Here is a 22,145-nt window from a genome sequence, read left to right on the forward strand (position 1 = left end):
TAAAAATTTCTGTTTCAAAATTATTTTGAAAAATAAAAACGGCTGTGATTCCATTGTTAGAAAATCTCAAACAAATTCTTATAATCTCTTCTCACGTTTTTTTCCCTGATTAGAGCTACAGTTTCAACAAATATTTTCTGTTTCTCAACTTTTGTATTTCCTCCATACTGATCTTATCACCAATACTGAACATATCCCTATTTCTTCAAATCCACCAGTCTATTCCAGAAATGACGTCTTCACCAACGTCATCTGACTCCAGCTTGGAACAGGAGAAGTTTCTGAAACCAGAAGACGTGGAAGAATGCATTCCTCCAAAGGAGTTGGAAATGATGATTGAAGAGAAAAAAGTGGGAACATTGGATGATTTTGTGACACTCCGGTGGTACTGTATGTTAGTTCTGCTGATGGCTGAATTGACAGCATTCACTGCAACTGCGAGCAGTAAAGTTATGGTTTTTGCAGGTGAGTTACTGTTTCAAAGTTTTGATGAATTATTATTGTCAAAAATAGCTGTAATAGGTTGTGGGTTCGTCTCGCTGACTTTTTTTAGTACTTCCCTAATAAGCACTCCCCCCACCAACCAGTTTATACCAGTAAACAGTCTAAAGTTTTCTAATTTTCTCTCACTTTCACGTGAAGACAGTCTCTTCATTTTTGCAGACAAGTGATGAGAAACAAGAGAGAAAGAGAGAGATGAGAAGGGTGGGGTCTCTGATTTATGTCCTTTTTAATTGGAGAAGAATTTATGACCATGATCTTTTGAGGGTTCAGTATACTTTTAGAAACGAAAAACTGAGATAGTTACATATCGAGGAATCATATACTTCTGAATTGCTTTACAATCATATTGAAACAGCAAAAATATTCCGACTGCCTCTAACATTACGAGCAGTTTGACCAGTTCTCGAAAAAGTATTTAACTGATGCAAGATTTATTTTTTGCGAAAATTTGACATGCATTCTGTCAAGGATTCATGTTTAACCGCGCTCTACCGAAACTGTGAGAAAAAATTGTGTGCGAAATTGAGAGACTCAGAGAAAAAGTGACATTTTTTATGGGGATTTCGGTGGAGCGTCATTATAAGAAGCGTGCCGTGCAAGTAGTTTGAAAAAACAGCATTTAATACAGCAATATACGCATTAATCAATCACTTTTAATTTTATTTTTGACATTAATTTGAAACAGTAAAAGTACACATCTGACAACAATGTTAATCCAATGTCTACTAGAGAAGCCTAGCGCTGAAACAGGTTTCTGTGAAATCAGGTGATTCAGAAATACATTCTTTTGGAGACAGTAAAATTATGGATCACACTATATATATTTCAAGAATGATAACATGTCGAGCAACGCTTTCGAAAGTAATTTTCTAATGGAGTTTTTTTGAAACAGTATAAATATTTCGACCACTTTTTTTTTCATAATGTAACTGTTTCACAGAATCTAAAAATAAACGCGCAGGAATGTAATTTCCACTTCAGTCACCACTGTCTGTCTCATTCATTTAGTTCTTCTTATTCTTATCAATCGTTGGAAGATGAAAGTTGAAAGACAATCGACCAATGTCACTAACTATTTATAGAATTGAATGTGTCCTCTGTGTAACAAAACAATGTTTTAAAGACTACCATATTGCCCGGCAAAAAAGAAAAGGTGACTACACTGCCGATAATAGCAATGATCACATTACGGTTTGCGCTTAAGATCACGGCTCATTGCAACAGTAAGATTATTTACAAATTTATACTCAATTAAGTTTTTTATAAATTTTTCATTAGCCGAGAAGTATAATAGCACACAATTAAACTTTATTCATAATAATTTTGATTATGAAACAGTAACAACTAGCTAGTTTGAGTTGAATGTAACATAAAAACAATATTCAGACTTTGTTTCTTTTATCAAAAACATGTCGAACAAATTAGATGCGCCTTTGAAGCCACGCGGCGCAGTGTCGTGAATTTATAATATTGATTGTTTCTGGCGTGTGTAGATCAAAAGTAGAGCTTCATTTTTGTAGTTGACAACTTTGTATGAGCACAATCTAAGAAGTTATCAATCGTCAAAGTAAACAGCTCAAAAATCGCTTTTTTAGCACTGAAAAAGGGCAATAATTGCAAGAAATTTCTTTGACAATTGATAACTTCTTAGGATGTGTCCGCACAAAAAAAGTTGTCAATTACAAAAATGAAGCTCTATTTGTGATCTACACACTCCATAAACATATCAATATTGTGAACCTATCAAGGAGGTCGTGTCACAGTCACAAAGTTGATCATTTTTAACTAAAACTGCATGTGTCGCATTCTTTATGGCCAGTGCTGTACACTCATAATATTTAAAAGTACATTAACAAAAACAGTTCTCTATTCAACATTAATGTCACTAATGAAAACTATCATTCAGTTTTTTTTTAGAAATTTGAAACAGATTAATCTAATATTGAGTAGTTTCTACATTACTATGCTATGAAAATTTCAATATTGTTCCAGGCGCCACACCAACAGTTGTCGGATGTGGAGGTACTCCACTCAACGGGTGTCACGAGTTGGCTGCATTCAGAAATGGTACAAATGATTGTGTTCCTGATTTGAAGTATCAATTCAAGTCAGTTCAAGTGGAGGTTTGTATTTTTAGTTGAATATCAATAATGGTGTCTGTTGTGCTTTAAACACTTTGAAACTGGTTTCCAAGAATTTCATTTTATTGAAACAGTAACAAAATTGTATTTAGAAAAAAAATTGTGATACTGTTTCACAAGAATTTGAAAAAAATCCCCGGTTCATAAATATCAATATGTGTTTTATAATTCAATTTTCAGTTCAACTACGTTTGCGATGACGCGAAAAAAGTGAAGAATACGATTACGGTACAGACATTTGGAGTGTTAGTTGGAGCAGCTATATTTGGACAAGTATCAGATACATTCGGACGGCGTAAAGCTCTTTTGATTTCTACATTGGGCAATGCTATATTCAATTGGATATCTGCTTATTCTCCTGATTTATTTTATTTTATGGTTTGGAGGACGATGGCTGGAGTCTTTACAGGAGGAGTTACTGTGTAAGTGTACAACTTTTGGAAATTAAACAGTATCTTGAAACAGTAAATATATTTTTAATAGAATTTTTAGTACAGAACTTGCTAGGGAAGGTCATGGAGTCAGTTGGAGTTATGGGACGTGTCCTATATCATTGGAAAGCTGAGAAAACGCTGATTCCAAATATATATTCAGTTTTTGCCATCGAAGTCTGGTATTCGAGAAAAACGAGGTCAAAGTTAGGAAAAACAAATTATTACCTTTCTAACATTGTACTGTTGTATTTGTTTTGTTATTTTTACGTGTTAGAAAGGTACCAATCTGTCATTTTTTCCTAACTTTGACCTAATTTTTCTTAAATTTCAGACTTCGAGGGTAAACTTAAATATATATTTGAAATCAACGTTTTCTCAGCTTTCGAATGATATAGGTCACGTCCCATATCTCCAAACTGACTAAATCCCTAGTTAGCAATTGCAGTGAAAATCAAATTGTATAAAATTTCTGTTTCAGTTTTTCAAAATAAATTTCGAATGAATCTTGAAAATCTATTTTTCAGCAGCGTTTTGCACAGTTTTCTTTTTTTTCCGGTATGAACCTTTTTTATAATTTCCTTTCAATGACTTCAAAGAATATAAACTCTTTATTCAAATTTTTGAAACAGAGTAATTTTTGTTGAAAAGTCAGATTCCTACTTTTCACAAAAAAACCTTTTTAAAGTTAGCCAAAAAATAGTTCAGAACTTTTTCAGATACATTTTTTTTTAATTTTGTGCAATTTACTGTCATGTTCATTGTCTTATTCTGTTAGTGAACTTTTGAAACTGTATTGATTCTTATTTGTGAAGAAACGTATAGTGCTTTCTATTAGTAGCTCTTTTAGCCAAATTGTACTGTTGTAAATACGTATAATCAGTTTTCTGTCTGGATAAGTTTACAGCATCGAAATAATACGCTCCGAAACTAACTTAAGAAACGCTTTTAAATTTGTTCCAAAAACTTTTTTACCCCGTTTCACCATTTCTCGAAATAATCTCTAATTTTTTTTGTCAAATATTCCAAGTTCACTATCTCTGCTAAAGCGACTTACTGTTTCACCGACTTACTAAAATTCAATAAGCAAAAATACTCTTAATGTGAATCGATTTTCCCTAAAAAAATATAGTTCAGTGTCCAAATGGTATTCATGGTTGAAAATATCCCTCGAAAAGACAGAATGTGGATCCAAAACTCCATTACATGGTCTCCGAATCTTATCTTATTCCCATTTGTTGCATGGCTCTGTCATGATTGGAGAACAATGTCCGTAGTGATTGCAGCTGCTTCGATTGCAACTTTCTTCGCAGTTTTGTAAGTTTTTGATCTACAGATTTTACAAACAAAAATAATATTTTCCAGCCTTCTCGAAGAATCTCCCCGTTGGTTGATCCAAAAAGGAAGGCTCGATGAAGCCCGTAAATCCCTTATAAAAATCCGAAAAACCGATAGACTTTATGATGAGACATTCGAGAAGCAACTGGATGAAGTACTTCATGTCGAATCAGAAAAACATGCGAGAAGCTCGAAAAAAGCGAAGAAATATACATTTATACACTTGTTCTGCACATGGAAAATGATGGCTCAGTCGTTGACTTTTGTCTCTGGAATGTGAGTTTCTTGGGGGGAAGAGAGTACAGATATCTGTCACTGATTTTCTGGTGAAACATACAGTATGTTACATACTCAAATTTTTGTTGCTGTTTCTGTGAAAACAGATAATTTACACAAAGTTTTCGGGAATGTTATAGTGATATGTTATAGTGATAATGTTATAGTGATAAAGCAATTGTCAAAAAAGTATATTGATGCCTAATTATAGTAGGATTTCATTTGTCAAAACGGTGAAAATTGACTCTAATCAACGTTGATTACATAATTTTCTCACTGTTTCATTCAGAATGAATATAATTTTTTTAATGTTTTAGTAGCAATGTCTCTTATCTCAAACCACTGTTTCAATTGAATACAAAGTTTTTGAAAATGTTAGAATGATAGAAGTCAATTGTGAAGTGAGCCTGAAATAAATTTCTGTTGGAATCTGCGCAGTGAAAGTCAAACATATTCTCAGACCAGTATAAAATATTTGGTTAGAAAAAATCAAAAAAACAAACCTTTTTTCACAACTTCCAAACAAAAAAACCACAAAACTGATTCAAAATTTCTACTGTTTCAAATTTCTCAAAAAGAAGTTCCATGGCTCGATATTATTGATTGCTCTGCCTCAAATTCGAAGCACTAATGCTAATTTCAGTATGTGCACCACATTCATCGTCTACTCTCTGATGTACAATATGGAAAAGTTATCAGGATCTCTCTACTGGAATCTTGCTATTATGGGGGTATGCACTGATTTTTTGCAAAAAATGTTGACTGTTTCAAAAGTTTCTTGAATTAAAATGTTCTTGTTGTAAACCACTCCATTATTTCTTCCAGGCTTCCCGTTGGATAATCAATATCCTTGTGAGTATCGCCGACTACCGTCTACCATGGTTCGGAAGAAAAATGATCAATCAAATCGCAATGGTTTCTACCCTTCTGGCTCTCTTCATAATGGCAGTCTATTTATATTTTGGATACGAAGGACAAGTGATGGCAATTGGAACAGTAGCTGCAGTGGCAATGTGTTCACAGTTGTTCATTGCAAAGTATATGATGGTTAACGAGTTATATCCGACTGCTGTCAGGAATTTGGCAGTGTCTCTTGTCTCCACGATGAGCAGAATTGGATCAATGTTCTCTCCGCAGTTGTTTTATTTGGTGAGTGATTTCATTTAGAAGTTTGCAAATTTTGGTACAACTATAGGTAGTGAAAATAATTTTTACATAAAAGTTACTTGAAACAGGGAAAACATTGTTACCCAACGTAACTGAGCAATGTTTGCCTTTTTTCTCTGCGTCTCTCAACTTCACAGTCAGTTTCGACACATCGCACTTGTAAGAACCGTGCCGCCCTAATAAACAAAATTTCTGTTATTTTATCATTTTAAGAAAAATTCGAACCGGAAGTAAGTGTCTTAAGTAAATCCTGGTAAATCATTACTACCGACAAATAATATTATCAATAATTTCTTGAAAACAGAAATTTTTGTGCTTTGTTTTTCATCATAAAGCCACATGGTTCTCCATAGGTACCACGAATTAATAGATCTATACAACTAGAAATTTATCGATATTCCCTGAAAAAGTAACCCTAATCCATATTTCTTCAGAGTGACTACGCAGAATGGATTCCATACGCTGTCCTTCTTGGCTGCCAATTCTATGATTTCATCGTTCTGTCCATCTTCCTTCCAGAAACAAAAGGAGTCGTTTTGGAGAATCATCTTCCACCGAAGAATAAGAGAATTTTTGGAAAACGGGCATAGAAATTTGTTGTAGATTTCAGAATAATGTATAGAATTTGATTGTGTAAATGTTAAATACAGATGTTTCGAGAAATAAATGGCTTTGCATTTAATGGGTTTAATCTAATAAAAAAGGTTTATCTTCTGTTTCATTGATCTGTATAAGATTTTTGAAAAAGATAATTGGTTGATACTCCAAAAATCTTATAATGAATAAAGACATGCAACTGGATTTACAAAACTTTGAAAATATTCCAGAAAATCTTGAAACAGCAAAATTCTGAAAGTTGTTATGAAGTGGTTTTCGGTTTAAACAGGGTTCGTTTGAATTATCGCTTACTTTACATATATTTTTGAAAAGCAAAGAAGCTATTTTCACTGTTTCAATTATGTTCAATATGCTTTTCGGTTTGCTCGGCTGTATTCCAATTTGTTCCAAATACATATATACAGAGAAACTGCAATAGCTGAAAAAAAAACTTGGAAGAAGTGTTCACATTCTTTATGAATTGTTTGGTAACTCAGTTGACTCTTTACTCCTATGAAACCTTATTTATACACACAAAAATATTATTTTGGTTGTTGACGTTCTAGTAAAATACTTCATTCATACTTTATTACTCAGACATAATTATTATAAAAGGAGTTTTTCAAAAGACTTGGCACTTCTTCTCCGGATTCATTGGTGATCCAACTGGACAATTGAATGCTTCCGCGAAAGACTTCATATTGGAAAACACGCCATTTACACGGAAGCTATTAGTTGGATGTGCTAATGTCAACTGTTTTGTCAACGATGTTTCAGATCGAGAGCTACACCAATTCTGTAAACAATTCTTATTATTAGAACCACTGTAGAGCTAACCAGAGCCGTAAGATGGAAGAATAATTTGTCCGGTTTCTCGTCCTCAAACCCAAAAATACTAGGCTCATTAGAAAAGTCCACTTTTTTGTAAGTTCTCCAGGAGGTCTCTACACCAATCATATCAGCCGTCATTTCTCTAATCGTTGTAGTTCCATTCAGCTGTAAACATTTTACTTCACTGCTTTTCAAACTTTGAACTAACATTTCTCCCAAAATCTGGATCGTCATACTCATTGTATTGATTGATCAGGCACCGAGTTCTTCTATCATATTCTGCTGAATCTTCAGGTGTCCACCAGTTGTTTTCCTTTCCATTTTCATCCTTCTGTCTTCCAAATGGATCATAGCCATGACCTATTTCATGACCAATCACTTCTCCAATACTCGCCACTTTTGCATATTTTGGATATGTCGAATCAAAAAATGGATCGTCCAAGAAAGCAACATTTAGAGCTGATTAACACGGAAATATGTTTCAAAAATTGGGATGAATACTCACTTAATTTATTGACTGTGGAATGGTACATGGCATTGGTGATCAAATAATGAAATTCAGATTCAAATGGGAACAACGCAGCGAAGTGATTCATAGACTGAATGGTTCGAAATCTCTCAACTTCGATTTTTGTCTCGAAGAAGGTCATATTGGTGTCAGAAAAGTTGAGCTGAAAAAATATATTTAAATCGGATACCCAGAAAAACTCACTGATTCAAAAAATCTATCCAACGTGTCCGGAGCCTCCAATTCTTTCGGATAACCAATAACTTTCTTCATATTCTTCACTTTCTTGATAGCTCTCTGTTTTGTCGTCTCATGAAGCCATGAGGATTCTTGAATAGTTTCAACAAAACTTTCGCTAACATCCTCAACCATATCGGAAGCAATTTGAAGATTCTCCTTGTCAAAATGATTGCGAGCAAACATTCGGAGAGCAGCAAGTGGCAGTTTTTTCATAACCACCTTGAAAACGTGGGGCACCTTTATGAAAACCCCTGAGTCCGTTCACTTGCCTCTGTACAAATATCTTTTCCAGATGTCTTCTGTTTTTCAAGTGAAATGAGAAAACGAATCATCAAGTAGTTTGCCAATGTCCGATTCGAACTGGATTGCAGAATAGTTTCCAACTGAAACACGTAAATATGTAGGTCAAATTTAAAAAATTAAAACTATCTACATTTTTCTTCCGATCACTGTAATACAACGCGTCTATTAGTACCACTGTTTTGTTCTGAATTCTCTCCCAAACTTCTTCTTTTCTTCTCGGATCAATACGACTTTTAACTATTCTGGTGAAGTCAAGACTCGGAATATATTTTTGGACTGTGGATAAATGTATTCCGCCGGAAATATTTGTATTGGGCTGTAAATTTCTCGGTATTAATAATTCCTGATGGTGTAATTAGTCATTACCTCTTGCAACTCTTTATTCAACTTTATCACATCTTTAACATCTCTACCTATCTGATCAGCATCTGGTCTTTCATTAATTAGTCTCAGTGTTTCATTTAGTATCTAAAACTTAATCGTGATGAGGAAACGAGAACACAGAGAAAAAGACTCCACTTTCTTGATTCCAGTTCCAAGATCTTCAGATGTGATGGGGTCTCTGGTTATATATAGATACTGATCGCCTACCACGAATAGAAAAAGTCCAAACTGATTCCTGCCGAGTTCTCCGATTCTAGCCATCATATCTGAAACTTTTTTCAAGTTTTGCAGTGCTTTCATTATGCAAAACTGTACCATTCAAGTCAAAATCCGATTCATTCCAGTTCCTTTCCAAAATTGGAGCCAAACCGATTCTCCTGATTAATTCCAGCTGAGACCTTGCTTCCTGATCGGCGATTTCAGTAGCCTAAAATTTTTTGAAGCATACTTTTTTTGTTGTGTAGTGTCTCACGTTAAGCTTATTTGATTCCTCACATTTTTGATATAGAAAATGCATAGCATTTTCAGAATTCGAAGTAGATGGTAGGCTCTTGTCGAGGAATTCTGAAAATTGTGGTGAGGTGTAAGAACGGCTGTTCTAATGTTTTCCTGCAATTGTCCCACTCTCCCAAAAACCTTTAATCAGTCGAGCAACTATTTCATTTTTTGTGTTGAACCTATCATCTGGATCAAGATTATGCTCGTTGTACTTCCCGCACGCCGCTTTGAAAAAGTTTTCACATGGATCCACTGACACGTCACGCCAATTGTGCTGAAATTCGGTAACTGTTGAAATCAAAAAAGTAAATCAAATCGAACCAATTGATGTGCCAATGTGATGCATTCCGGTGATTTGCAGACACCTCTGTGTTTTACAGGAAGAGATTCTGATTTACAAGGTGGTTCATCGGAACTTCTTATGAAGGTGACAGCTGCATAGACTGAGATGATCCAGACTAGCAGAATGACAAAAACTTTTAGTGAGAAATTGGACTTTTTGTCCTTCTCAGTCATTTTCTGAAAATTGTATTGTTCATATGTGATAACGCCAGAGAAACTTACATGTTGTTCGAACATCGGATGCGGGAACAGTTATTGATTGATTGTTTTTTTCCAATATTTGTTTTTTAGAGTAAATTGTAACCGGAACACATGGAGAAGTGGAGTGCCGGGTCGGTCGAAGTAAAGTCAGTTCAAGTTTTTTTTAACTTAAAGAGGGAGTTTTTTAAAAATTAATTTAGAACAGAGAAACAATGATTTAAAATATCTCGAACAAAAAAGCAGAGTAAAGTTGTATTTTTTGAGTTTCGCGTTAATGTAGAAATTCAGATAAATAATACTATAGAAAACTATAATATCCAAGTGACAGGATGGGAAAATGACTTCCGTTCTGGTTTTCGGTTCCGAAAGTTTATACATTGAACTTGTTTTCTTTCCATCTCTTCCATAAGATCGAAAAATGTTCGTAACGATACAAGGTAATGGGATTGTATTTTTTTCAAAAACTCTGTTTCATTACTGCACAGTCTCCCAGACTCAGAGTAAGAACTGCAAGGAAATTTTTGATCTACCCTCATGAAACGAAGAATTTGAGAAATTAGCAGGTCTGAAACGTTATTACTTTAATTTTTAGCGTAAAGCTCAAGGTCAGAAGTAAGAAAATTTCAGTTTTAGAATTATAACAAAAAGTTTTAGAATTAATAACAAAAAATTGAAAGAAATTCGGAATTTGATTGATTTCTCAAAAACTAATGAGTAAATTGAAAAACCGTCCTACAGAAATGTGTAAAAATCTCCGTAGCACGATTTGAGCTATCAGTCGTTGGATAACGTTGAGAAATGAACAAATTCCGTAGATTTTTCTGAAATCAAAATGAAAAATTGCCTTTTCGACCTGAAATAATATCTGAAACCAGGATTTTTTAGATTGAATGGGTGGATAATGCTCTCAGAATAATTCTAAAACTGAAATTTTCTTACTTCTGACCTTGAGCTTTACGCTAAAAATTAAAGTAATAACGTTTTAGACCTGCTAATTTCTCAAATTTTTCGTTTCATGAGGGTAGATCAAAAATTTCCTTGCAGTTCTTACTCGGAGTCTGGGAGACTGTGTACTGTTAAATCTTACTTGATAACTCTTTGGAATCAGCTAACAGTCTATTAGCCGAGCATTTAAGTTACAACTGCGCCGAAGGATATGTTACATCTGTGGAATACTTTACAAGAGAAGAAACGGAGGGGAGATTCAAGTTGAGTTGTACTGAGAGAGTTTGAAGGGTGGAATAGTTCGCAAGCGTATTCGACTGTTGGTCGATTTTACAGTTTTTTGTTCACTTAATTGCATTGTTTCAGACACGACTGAACATTTATTTCAAGAAATCATTAAACGACTAGCATATGTAATTTAACATTTGCAAACTAATACATTTACTGAAACGGTAAGGTATGCGTATTATAAGAAGAAAATCTGAAAAAAATTTTTTTCACAATGTTCAATGCCAATGTTTTATAACAGTTTTGTGTTTCGCAGCTTGTGTTCTATTGCCATCTGCTCTATGAATTAAACGAGCAGACTCACGTATTTGAACACATCTTTTTCATTTAACATCTTTTCACAATTTAGAAAAAATTGAGAAAAGAGACATTTTCTACATAACTGCCTTTAATACATTATTACTGTTTCATTGCATTTCAAACTGAAATCTTTTTTGGAAATCGGTTTTAGTAGTCCGAAAAAAACGTAAGTTCTGAAAATTCCAAAACTAATTGTTTCTTCTGTTTCAAAAAAGTTTCAAAAAGTTACTGTTCTTGTTAAAAATTACTATAACATACGTTCTGTTGTTCTCCTGAGCATTTTATATACACTACTCCACAAAAGTATCGTTCCATCCCTCTTTTTTGTGCTCACCTTAATTTTTATGAATAGGTGTCCACATGAAAAATTCTTCATATCCGAACAGAATTCGGGTCCAGGTGTTTTTATTTCTACACCGTGACCCAGATTTGAGAAAATCGAAAAATTCGATTGTGACGATCCCACAAAAGTATCGTTCCACTTGGAAGAACTCTTTTTTGGATCAAAATCTAACAAATTAATTTCGAAATGGTTTCGAAAAACGTTTTTAGTCAGTCTGACCCAGTTTCCCTGACATTTCCAGAAAAATTGTGGGTCGACTGTACGTTGAGTGGCTCTTGGCACCCAACCAACTTAAACGGCTTCCGGTGCCAATTCTTCCATAAAAAAGTCTTCTGGTTGAGAATTTTTTCAGAATAATTGTGTTCATCTGTACCCAAGCTCATGATTCGGTCGAACAAGACCATGAGCGATCTCATTGAAGCAGTTTTACAATTCTTCACACCACAAACTGTCGTTTGGAATAGATGGACCAGATGGGGTACCGTTCATACTGGCACAATCTCCAAAAGGAGAAGTTGAGATTCTCTCGTCGTAACCTCAAAGGTGCCGGGGTGATGGTCATCGCCTCTACGGGATGAATCAAGTCATGATTTGCGTCAAAAGACTGAATGGAACCGATTATCGAATTGTCCTTCGTCAAGGATTGATGCCGCTTTGGCGTATTTCGCGTTTTGACGTTTTTTCTTGTCAGCCATTCGGTAGTTTTCCTTGCTCTGTTCATTGGAGCTCCGTCATATTAAAAGATTAAAGTTTCCGTTCCGGTTTCTACGCCAAAACTGCTCTAGAGAAGACACTCCATCCTCTTCATAAATGTGCTCTTAAAAGTGATCTGACACTATACATATTGCTAATGACCACATTACGGTTTGCGCTTAAGAACTGGATTCATAGCAACAGTAAAAATATTTACAAATTTATGTTCAACCAAGTCGTTTATATGTTATTCTCACTAGGAATCCCGGGTCGACTTGTAGTTACAGGTCAAGACATATATCACCAGAACAGAAATTTTGCGCTAATTTCAAATCTGTATTCCCTATTTGCAAAACAGTGTTGTGAAAAAATTATTGCAAGCAACACATAAAAAAATTTTAATTTGTAAGAGTAAACTATATATTTGAAACAGTGACTAAATTCCGGATAAAATACACTTAAACAGTTAAAAACGTAAGTAATAAAAACAATTAATTACTTTTTTAAGATAATGATTTGAAACAGAAAAAATTGAGCAGTTTCTATATTACTATGCTATGAAAGTATCAATATTCTTGCAGGCGCCACACCAACTATTGTCGGATGTGGAGGTACTCCACTTAACGGGTGTCACGAGTTGGCTGCATTCCGAAATGGTACAAATGATTGTGTTCCTGATTTAAAGTATCAATTCAAGTCAATTCAAGTGGAGGTTTGTATTTTTAGTTGAATATCAATAATAGTGTATACTGTGCCTTTAAACACTTTGAAACTGGTTTCCAAGAATTTTAGATTTTGTTGAAACAGCAAAAAAATGTATTTAGAAAAAAATGTGTGTTACTGTTTCACAAGAATTAAAAAAAATCCCCGGTACATAAATATCAATATGTGTTTTATACGGAGAAAAGCTCTTTTTAATTTCTACATTGGGCAATGCTGTATTCAATTGGATATCTGCTTATTCTCCTGATTTATTTTATTTTATGGTTTGGAGGACGATGGCTGGAGTCTTTACGGGAGGAGTTACTGTGTAAGCATACAAAAATGTTTTAAGGAATTGGTTGAATTAAATCAAATAACAAGCTAGGCAGTATCCATTCTAGGCATTCTAGGCAGTAGTATTCTAGGAGTTACTGTGTAAGTTTACAAAAAATTCTTAGAAAGAGTTCAATGGTAACAGAACTAGTAAAATCAAATCAAATAAACTTTTGGAATTCTAAACACTATCTTGAAACAGTAAATATATTTTTAATAGAATTTTTGGTACAGAACTTGCTAGGGAAGGTCATGGAGCCATTTTTGGAGTTGTGGGACGTGACCTATATCATTGGAAAGCTAAGAAAACGTTGATTTCAAATATATATTCAGTTTATTTTTTTTTTTGTTATTTTCGCGTGTTAGAAAAGGACCAATCTGTCATTTTTTCCTAACTTTGACCTAATTTTCTCAAATTCCAGATTTCGAGGGCAAAATCTGAATATATATTTGAAATCAGCGTTTTCTCAGCATTTCAATGATATAGGTTCACCACTCCAAACTTTCTCCACATGATGTACCCTAGTTTGCAAAGTGAAAATCAAATTGTAAAAAATTCTGTTTCAGCTTTTTTCAATAAATTTTGAATAAATCTAGAAAATCTAGTTTTTGGTAGCGTTTTGAACAGTTTTCCGTTTTTCCAGTATCAAAACTTAGTATAATTTCCGTACAATGACTTTAAAAAAACAAAAAACAATAATAAATAATCTAACTTCTTCATTCTAATTTTTGAAACAGAGAAAATCTTTTTTTGAAGAGTCAGTTTTTAACTTTTTACGAAAAAAACGTTGTCATAAATTTTTCTTCAAACTGGTTATTGAAAAGTTTTTGAGATATATATTTTTCAAAATTATTTACAGTGTAATTTAGTATCATGTATAGTCTCTATAAAAAAATAAAAACTTTATAAAACTTTTGAAAAATGTATTCCAAAAACATGTTTTCCGCTTCACCTTTTCTCGAAATATTATCTATTTTTTCTAATATTCCACGTTCACTATCTCTGCTAAAACAAATTACTGTTTCACCAACTTTCTACAGTTCATTAAGCAAACATATTCTCGATTTGAATCTGCATTTGATATATATTTCAGTGTCCAAATGGTATTCATGGTTGAAAATATCCCTCGAAAAGACAGAATGTGGATCCAAAACTCTATTACATGGTCTCCGAATCTTATTCTATTCCCATTTGTCGCATGGCTCTGTCATGATTGGAGAACGATGTCCGTTGTTATTGCAGCTGCTTCGATTGCAACTTTCTTCGCAGTTTTGTAAGTTTTTGATCTACAGATTTTTCCAACAAAAAGAATGTTTTGCAGCCTTCTCGAAGAATCTCCTCGTTGGTTGATCCAAAAGGGAAGACTCGATGAAGCCCGTAAAAATCCGAAAAACCGATAGACTATATGATGAGACATTCGAGAAGCAACTGGATGAAGTACTTCATGTCGAATCAGAAATCTAAGAATAAATTCTATAGAATTTAATTTCCGCTCTTCCCCACGGTCTAAATCTCACCACAGTCTCATTCATTTCGTTTCTCTATTCTTATCAATTGTTGGAAGATGAAAGTTGAAAGACAATCGACCAAAGTCACTGACTATTTATAGAATTAAATGTGTCCTCTGTGTAACAAAGAAATGCTTAGAAGAGTACCATATTGCCCGGCAAAAAAGAAAAGGTGACTACACTGCCGATAATAGCAATGATCACATTACGGTTTGCGTTTAAGATCACGGTTCATTGCAACAGTAAAATTTAGTGTTCCGACAAGCGATCAGCAATGCTCGCCGAGCACGAGAAATCTCGCATTTCTCGCACTCGCATTACTCGCATTTTATATTTTATTCTGGCGTGAATGCGAGAATATTCTCGTTCTCGCAAATGATCGCATTTTTCAAATTCTCGCGTGAAGATCGCAAAAAATTGCGAGACTCGCGAGACTCGCATTTGAAAATAGCATTTATTCTTACTAGGGAAGAATCCCGAATCGAAATGGTCGAGACAGATATCACTAGATCGGAAATTTTGCACTGATTTCAAATATGCATTCCAATCTTGCAAAACGATTTCATGAAATAAGTTATTCAGGGTTTTGTGAGTACCAAAATAAAAAAATATTGAAGTCACGTAAATTGTCCGAACAACTAATTTAATTGGGTTGAGTTAAATCACAGTATTTTTCAAACGTCAGGGAACATTTTCGGCCGTAATAAAACAGAAATGGCAAAGTTTTACTGACTATGAGTCGGGCACATAAAAGCTTGAATATCTCGATTTACCGAAAATCGTACTCAGAATGCATATCCATTTTGTGTAGAGGAAGACTACTTGTATAATTATGTGAACTTTCTTACTCTAATATTGTATTTTCGTGGTGCTATTCCCAGTTTTATGCAAAGTCAATTTTCCAATGGCGCAGAAGAAACCGGTTCATGGTTTCATCACAATTTTCACCCTGACTTGTTCTTCAGGTAAATTGAAAATGTGTTCATTGAATTCTACGTACTCGCTTACATAAAAAAAGTTTTCATTCTGTTCTAGCGTTCTGGGTTCTCAAGACAACCCGCCAAACATTTCAATATCCTCCCCATGACGCCCCAAGAGAAGGAAGTGAATAACTCCGCCCCACGTTTGCTTTATTTTTATGATTATCATTATCAAAAACAGAGGAAAACAGTGAAATGTACTGTAGTTCACGTAGATTGCGAGACAACACTAGTAAAATTATTTACAAATTTATACTCAATTAAGTTTTTTATACATTTTTCATTAGCCGAGAAGTATATTGATTTTCAATTGTAAAATGTTGATAATTATAATAAGCAAATAAACTCATAATAATTAAGAGCATATTAACAAAAACAATTTTCAACCCAAATGATGTCACTAATGAAAACTATCATTTAGTTTTTTTTTAGAAATTTGAAACAGATTTTTTTAAATATGGAGTAGTTTCTATATTACTATGCTATGAAAATTTCAATATTATTCCAGGCGCCACACCAACTGTAGTCGGATGTGGAGGTACTCCACTCAACGGGTGTCACGAGTTGGCTGCATTCCGAAATGGTACAAATGATTGTGTTCCTGATTTGAAGTATCAATTCAAGTCAGTTCAAGTTGAGGTTTGTATTTTTAGTTGAATATCAATAATACTGTAGTTTTTGCCTTTAAACACTTTGAAACTGGTTTCCAAGAATTTTAGATTTTGTTGAAACAGCAAAAACATGTATTTAGAAAAAACTTTGTGTTACTGTTTCACAAGAATTTGAAAAAAATCCTCGGTACATAAATAATAATATCAATGTGTTTTAAAATTTAATATTCAGTTCAACTACGTTTGCGATGACGCAAAAAAAGTGAAGAATACGATTACGGTACAGACATTTGGAGTGTTAGTTGGAGCAGCTATATTCGGACAAGTATCAGATACATTCGGACGGAGAAAAGCTCTTTTAATTTCAACATTGGGCAATGCTATATTCAATTGGATATCTGCCTATTCTCCTGATTTATTTTATTTTATGGTTTGGAGGACGATGGCTGGAGTCTTTACAGGAGGAGTTACTGTGTAAGTATACAAAAATTGTTCAAGAGAGTTCACCGGTATCAGAACTGGTTTAATCAAATCAAATAAACTTTTGGAATTCTAAACACTATCTTGAAACAGTAAATATATTTTTAATAGAATTTTTGGTACAGAACTTACTAGAGAAGGTCATGGAGCCAGTTTGGAGTTGTGGAACGTGACCTATATCATTGGAAAGCTGAGAAAACGGGTGATTCCAAATATAAATTCAGTTTTTGCCTTCGAAGTCTGGTATTCGAGAAAAACGAGGTCAAAGTTTGTGAAAATGACAATTTATTATTAGTTCAGCACAGATCTTACAACTGCGCTCCACCGATATCCTCGTTTTCCAAAAATTATCCTTGACTTTCTCGAATTCTAGTCCTCGAGGACAAAACCTGGATATATATATAAATTTGACATCAGCGTTTTATCAGCTTTCGAATGATACAGATCACGTCCTATAATTCCAAACTGACTCCATGACGTTTCCTAGTTAACGATTGCATTGAAATCAAATTGCAAAAACTTTCTGTTTCAGTTTTTCATAATAAATTTCGAATAAATCTAGAAAATCTAATTTTCTGTAGCGTTTTGAACAGTTTTCCGTTTTCCCAGTATCAACCTTTTGTTTTTGTTTTTTTTATTTTTATTTCCTTTCAATGACTTTTATGAATCTTACCTCTTCATACTAGTTTTTGAAACAGAGTAAATGTGTTTTGTAAAGTCAGGTTCTCATTTTTTACAAAAATATCATTTTAAAGTTAGCCAAATAGTTCAGAAGTTTTTCAGATACATTTTTTTTAATTATGTGCAATTCACTGTCATGTTCATTTCCTTTTTCTGTTAGTGAACTTTTGAATTTTCAGATACAGCTCTTTTAAACTAAGATAAGAAAGAATGGCATAATTTATAAAGAATTACAAAAACTAAATGTTACTGTGTTTTTTTGCAATTGGATTTGTGTCTGAAAAAGGCTACAGCATCAAAATAGTGCATGTGTTAGTGAGTTCCAAATTTGAGAAACCTTTCAAAACGTTTTACCCGTTTCACTATTTCTCGAAATAATCTCTAAACTAGTTGTCTAATATTTCTTGGCTCTTGCTAATTGTCTTTGCAAAAACGATTTAATGTTTCACCAACTTACTAAGATTCAATAAGCAAAAATATTTTTAATGTGAATCGATTTTGCCTAAAAAATCCATATTCCAGTGTCCAAATGGTATTCATGGTTGAAAATATCCCTCGAAAAGACAGAATGTGGATCCAAAACTCCATTACATGGTCTCCGAATCTTATCCTATTCCCATTTGTCGCATGGCTCTGTCATGATTGGAGAACAATGTCCGTAGTGATTGCAGCGGCTTCTATTGCAACTTTCTTCGCCGTTTTGTAAGTTTTTGATATACAGATTTTACAAACAAACAAAAAATATTTTGCAGCCTTCTTGAAGAATCTCCCCGTTGGTTGATCCAAAAGGGAAGACTTGATGAAGCCCGTAAATCCCTAATAAAAATCCGAAAAACCGATAGACTTTATGATGAGACATTCGAGAAGCAACTGGATGAAGTACTTCATGTCGAATCAGAAAAACATGCGAGAAGCTCAAAAAAAGCGAAGAAATATACTTTTATTCACTTGTTCTGCACATGGAAAATGATGGCTCAGTCGTTGACTTTTGTCTCTGGAATGTGGGTTTGGGGTACTTGGGGGATGAGAGTACAGATAAGATATCTGGAAGGTGTTCTGCTGAAACATACTCAATTTTTTACTGTTTCTGTCAAAACAGATTTATTTACACAAAGATGGTGGCAATCGATCATGATTGTGAATTAAAACACAGAAATTTCAAAAAATTTATTTTTTATATTCAAAAAATTTATTTTATTTGCCAAATCGGTAAAAATTGGAACTAATTAACGCTGCTTCATTACATTATTTTCACACTATTTCATTCAGAATGTATATAACTTTTAAAGTGTTGGCAGTGGTAGAAAGGCTTCGAAATTATCCACTGTTTCAATTGAACATTAAGTTTTTGAGAACGTTAAAATGGTAGTTATTTTATGATGTTTGCTACAATTGAGCCTGAAATATTTGTCTGTTGGAATGCGCACAGTGAAAGTCAGTACCTAAATACCTAACTCATTCTCAGATCAGTATGATTTATTTGGTTAAGATCCGCCCATTTTTCGTTTTCACTAATTTTGGTCAAGCTACGTACTTTTTTTGTGAAAATTCTAGCTGAATGTTTTTTCAAAACTTTCAGAACAAAAGAAATTTCATGGCTCGATGCTGTTAATAATCTAATACTAATTTCAGTATGTGCACCACATTCATCGTCTACTCTCTGATGTACAATATGGAGAAGTTATCAGGATCTCTCTACTGGAATCTTGCTATTATGGGGGTATGCACTGATTTTAACAATACTGGATTATCAACCAACTGTTTTTTTAGTTTCAAGTTGAAACGGAAAAATATTTACTGTTTCGAATAATTTTCGAATCCAAAGGAACTTGTTGTAAACCATTCAATTATTTCTTCCAGGCTTCCCGTTGGATAATCAATATCCTTGTGAGTATCGCCGACTACCGTCTACCATGGTTCGGAAGGAAAATGATCAATCAAATCGCAATGGTTGCTACTCTTCTGGCTCTCTTCATAATGGCAGTCTATTTATATTTTGGATACGACGGACAAGTGATGGCAATTGGAACAGTAGCTGCAGTGGCAATGTGTTCACAGTTGTTCATTGCAAAGTATATGATGGTCAATGAGTTGTATCCGACTGCTGTCAGAAATTTGGCAGTGTCTCTTGTCTCCACGATGAGTAGAATTGGATCAATGTTCTCTCCCCAGTTGTTTTATTTGGTAAGTGATTTTATTTAGCAATTTGCAAATTATGGGTACAACTGTAGGTAGTAAAAATAATTTTCAAACGAAATTTACTTGAAACAGGGAAAAAATTGTTTACAGTTACCAACGTAACACATCCTGAGCAACTGCGCTCTACCGAAATCCCTCTTTTCCTCTGCGTCTCTAAACTTCACAGTCAATTTCGACAGAGCGCACTTGTAAGAACCGTGTAATCCTAATAATCAAAATTTCTGTTATTTTATTGTTTTAGAAAATCATGATAAATGAGAAATATTAGTACAGCTATACAACTAGAAATTTATCGATGTTCCCTGAAACAGTAACCATATTTCTTCAGAGTGACTACGCTGAATGGATTCCATACGCTGTCCTTCTTGGCTGCCAATTCTATGATTTCATCGTTCTGTCCATCTTCCTTCCAGAAACAAAAGGAGTCGTTTTGGAGAATCATCTTCCACCGAAGAATAAGAGAATCTTTGGAAAACGGGCATAAAGATTTGTTGTAGATTTCAGAATAATGTATAGAATTTGATTGTGTAAATGTTAAATACAGATGTTTCGAGAAATGAATGGCTTTGCATTTAATGGGTTTAATCTAATAAAAAAGGTTTTTTCTGTTTCATTGATCTGTATAAGATTTTTGAAAAAAAATTGGTTGATACTCCAAAAATCTTATAATCTCGGTATACTCGTTCAACTTTCTGCAGCATGTCTGCCGACTTTCTGCAGCATCTCTGGCGACAGTATGTAAACCATCAACAGAGAGTTGCCAGAGATGCTGCAGAAAGTCGGCAGACATGCTGCAGAAAGTGAAGCCAATCCTTCATTAAACCCTCCCAATATTACGAAACAATGAAATGACAAACAATTTTATTAAATTAAAGAGTTTTATTAAATTAAATTAAAGAGACAATTAAAAAATGAAATATACGAGTCATCAGATTGATTTCATCCATGAATATTCGTGGGACACATTAACACGAAACTGTAGAAGTACTTGAGAGATTGTTCCTTCAAGCGAATCTGAAAATATTTTTTGTTATGAATATAAGAAACAATTCCTCACTTGTTCACCATGGCCTATCGAATGCAGTCGTTTCACTCCTTTTCCGATTAATCTGCAAGAAAAAATGTTGGTTTTTGTGGGGAGACTGTTTTTAATTTAGTCATGTGTGTGTGTTCGAGCATGCTTGCGAGCAGTTTTCAAAGCATTATGTGTCTGACCGCGGGTCTGTACACTCATTTACATTTTTTCAAAATTGGATTTCAATACATACAAATACAATACTTGTCCAGAAACCGCACCTTTTTAGCAAAAAAACCGTCTTTCTGTGAGATATCTGTGATCTTGCTAGCTTTATCTGAAATATTTCGATCTTCGTAACGTCAAACTGTGTATGTTTCGCCCAAACAATATAATTTTCCTGGGATAGATTTTTAAAGAAAATAAGATTATAAACTCGTAAAAATGACTATATTGTTGTGTTCTTTTTCTCTTTTATTACTCCGTATAATTGTAAACCGTGATATTCTCACATCCCTTTTGAATATTTACCTCATTTTCCTGTGACTACCAGTTACAGCTGGAATATGAACATATGCATCTCCACTGATACCCGGCACTTTCACCGCTCCAACTATATCGTCCTTTTCTCTATTCCATGACTTTAATTGTGCTGAAAACAAGATCCGTTTAAGTTAAAGTCAGAAAACCAACAAAAAATAACGAAATAGGTTTAAAACGGAAAAAAAATTAGAAAAATCTCATGAAAAAAAAGCTCAGAAGCACGCAACGCGGACACGCTTCACTTGAAAGTTGCTCCAGACAGTTGGGGGCACCCTCCAATTTGCTACAGAAAGTCGGGGGCGCCCACACGATATCCCTAAAAGAGAGGAGAGGTTGCAAGTTGCTGCAGAAAGTTGCGAGTATATGGTCCGAAAGTTAGGTCGTACGCCAATGTAATCCAACTAGCTGCAGATAGTCAGAAGTTCGTGCCATTTTTCTCCAGAAAGTCGACAGAACTGAATAAAGACATGAAACTGGATTTACAAAACTTTGAAAATATTCCAGAAAATCTTGAAACAGCAAAAATTCAGAAAGATGTTTTAAAACTGTTTTTGGTTTAACGGTTCGGTTTCAGTTAACATGCACTTTTATCAGAGCTGTACAGAATTCCTTCCTTTGACTTTCAGGTTTTTTTCACTTCCAACTTCCTTCTTTCGTCTTCCTTTTCCGATAATTTCACTTGCGCACAGCTGTGGTGTTCATTATACTTTTCGGTTGGTTCGGCTGTACTGCTATAGAGATTGTTCCAAGTATATCAGGCTT

At 34.2% G+C, this 22,145-nt stretch overlaps 5 protein-coding genes across 5 annotated transcripts; 3 read left to right on the forward strand and 2 right to left on the reverse strand.

Annotated features, from left to right (window-relative positions):
• Positions 1 to 230: 230 nt before the first annotated feature.
• On the forward strand, positions 231 to 6,447 carry GCK72_015356 (uncharacterized protein; the record flags this gene model as incomplete). Its single annotated transcript, XM_053730808.1, has 8 exons — positions 231 to 465; positions 2,497 to 2,627; positions 2,826 to 3,067; positions 4,214 to 4,393; positions 4,442 to 4,690; positions 5,334 to 5,421; positions 5,516 to 5,839; positions 6,292 to 6,447. 8 exons carry the CDS (start codon positions 231 to 233, stop codon positions 6,445 to 6,447), a joined length of 1,605 nt encoding a protein of 534 aa, XP_053585580.1.
• Positions 6,448 to 7,076: 629 nt separating this feature from the next.
• GCK72_015357 (uncharacterized protein) lies at positions 7,077 to 9,797 on the reverse strand (the record flags this gene model as incomplete). Its single annotated transcript, XM_053730809.1, has 12 exons — positions 7,077 to 7,250; positions 7,494 to 7,744; positions 7,791 to 7,884; positions 7,998 to 8,252; positions 8,467 to 8,652; positions 8,703 to 8,804; positions 8,928 to 8,986; positions 9,036 to 9,147; positions 9,193 to 9,284; positions 9,357 to 9,492; positions 9,540 to 9,737; positions 9,783 to 9,797. The coding sequence occupies 12 exons, from the start codon at positions 9,795 to 9,797 to the stop codon at positions 7,077 to 7,079; spliced, it is 1,674 nt and encodes a 557-aa protein (XP_053585581.1).
• Positions 9,798 to 14,505: 4,708 nt separating this feature from the next.
• GCK72_015358 (uncharacterized protein) lies at positions 14,506 to 14,766 on the forward strand (the record flags this gene model as incomplete). The annotated part of the gene is made up of 2 exons (XM_053730810.1): positions 14,506 to 14,639; positions 14,688 to 14,766. 2 exons carry the CDS (start codon positions 14,506 to 14,508, stop codon positions 14,764 to 14,766), a joined length of 213 nt encoding a protein of 70 aa, XP_053585582.1.
• A 1,012-nt stretch (positions 14,767 to 15,778) lies between these two features.
• On the forward strand, positions 15,779 to 20,309 carry GCK72_015359 (uncharacterized protein; the record flags this gene model as incomplete). Its single annotated transcript, XM_053730811.1, has 8 exons — positions 15,779 to 15,839; positions 16,363 to 16,493; positions 16,698 to 16,939; positions 18,149 to 18,328; positions 18,379 to 18,627; positions 19,259 to 19,346; positions 19,487 to 19,810; positions 20,154 to 20,309. The coding sequence occupies 8 exons, from the start codon at positions 15,779 to 15,781 to the stop codon at positions 20,307 to 20,309; spliced, it is 1,431 nt and encodes a 476-aa protein (XP_053585583.1).
• A 455-nt stretch (positions 20,310 to 20,764) lies between these two features.
• GCK72_015360 (uncharacterized protein) lies at positions 20,765 to 21,815 on the reverse strand (the record flags this gene model as incomplete). The annotated part of the gene is made up of 4 exons (XM_053730812.1): positions 20,765 to 20,839; positions 20,883 to 20,934; positions 21,372 to 21,492; positions 21,770 to 21,815. 4 exons carry the CDS (start codon positions 21,813 to 21,815, stop codon positions 20,765 to 20,767), a joined length of 294 nt encoding a protein of 97 aa, XP_053585584.1.
• Between the last annotated feature and the right edge of the window lie 330 nt (positions 21,816 to 22,145).

This window comes from Caenorhabditis remanei, chromosome IV (genome assembly GCF_010183535.1).
Source record: "Caenorhabditis remanei strain PX506 chromosome IV, whole genome shotgun sequence".
In the NCBI taxonomy this organism is placed as follows: domain Eukaryota; kingdom Metazoa; phylum Nematoda; class Chromadorea; order Rhabditida; family Rhabditidae; genus Caenorhabditis; species Caenorhabditis remanei.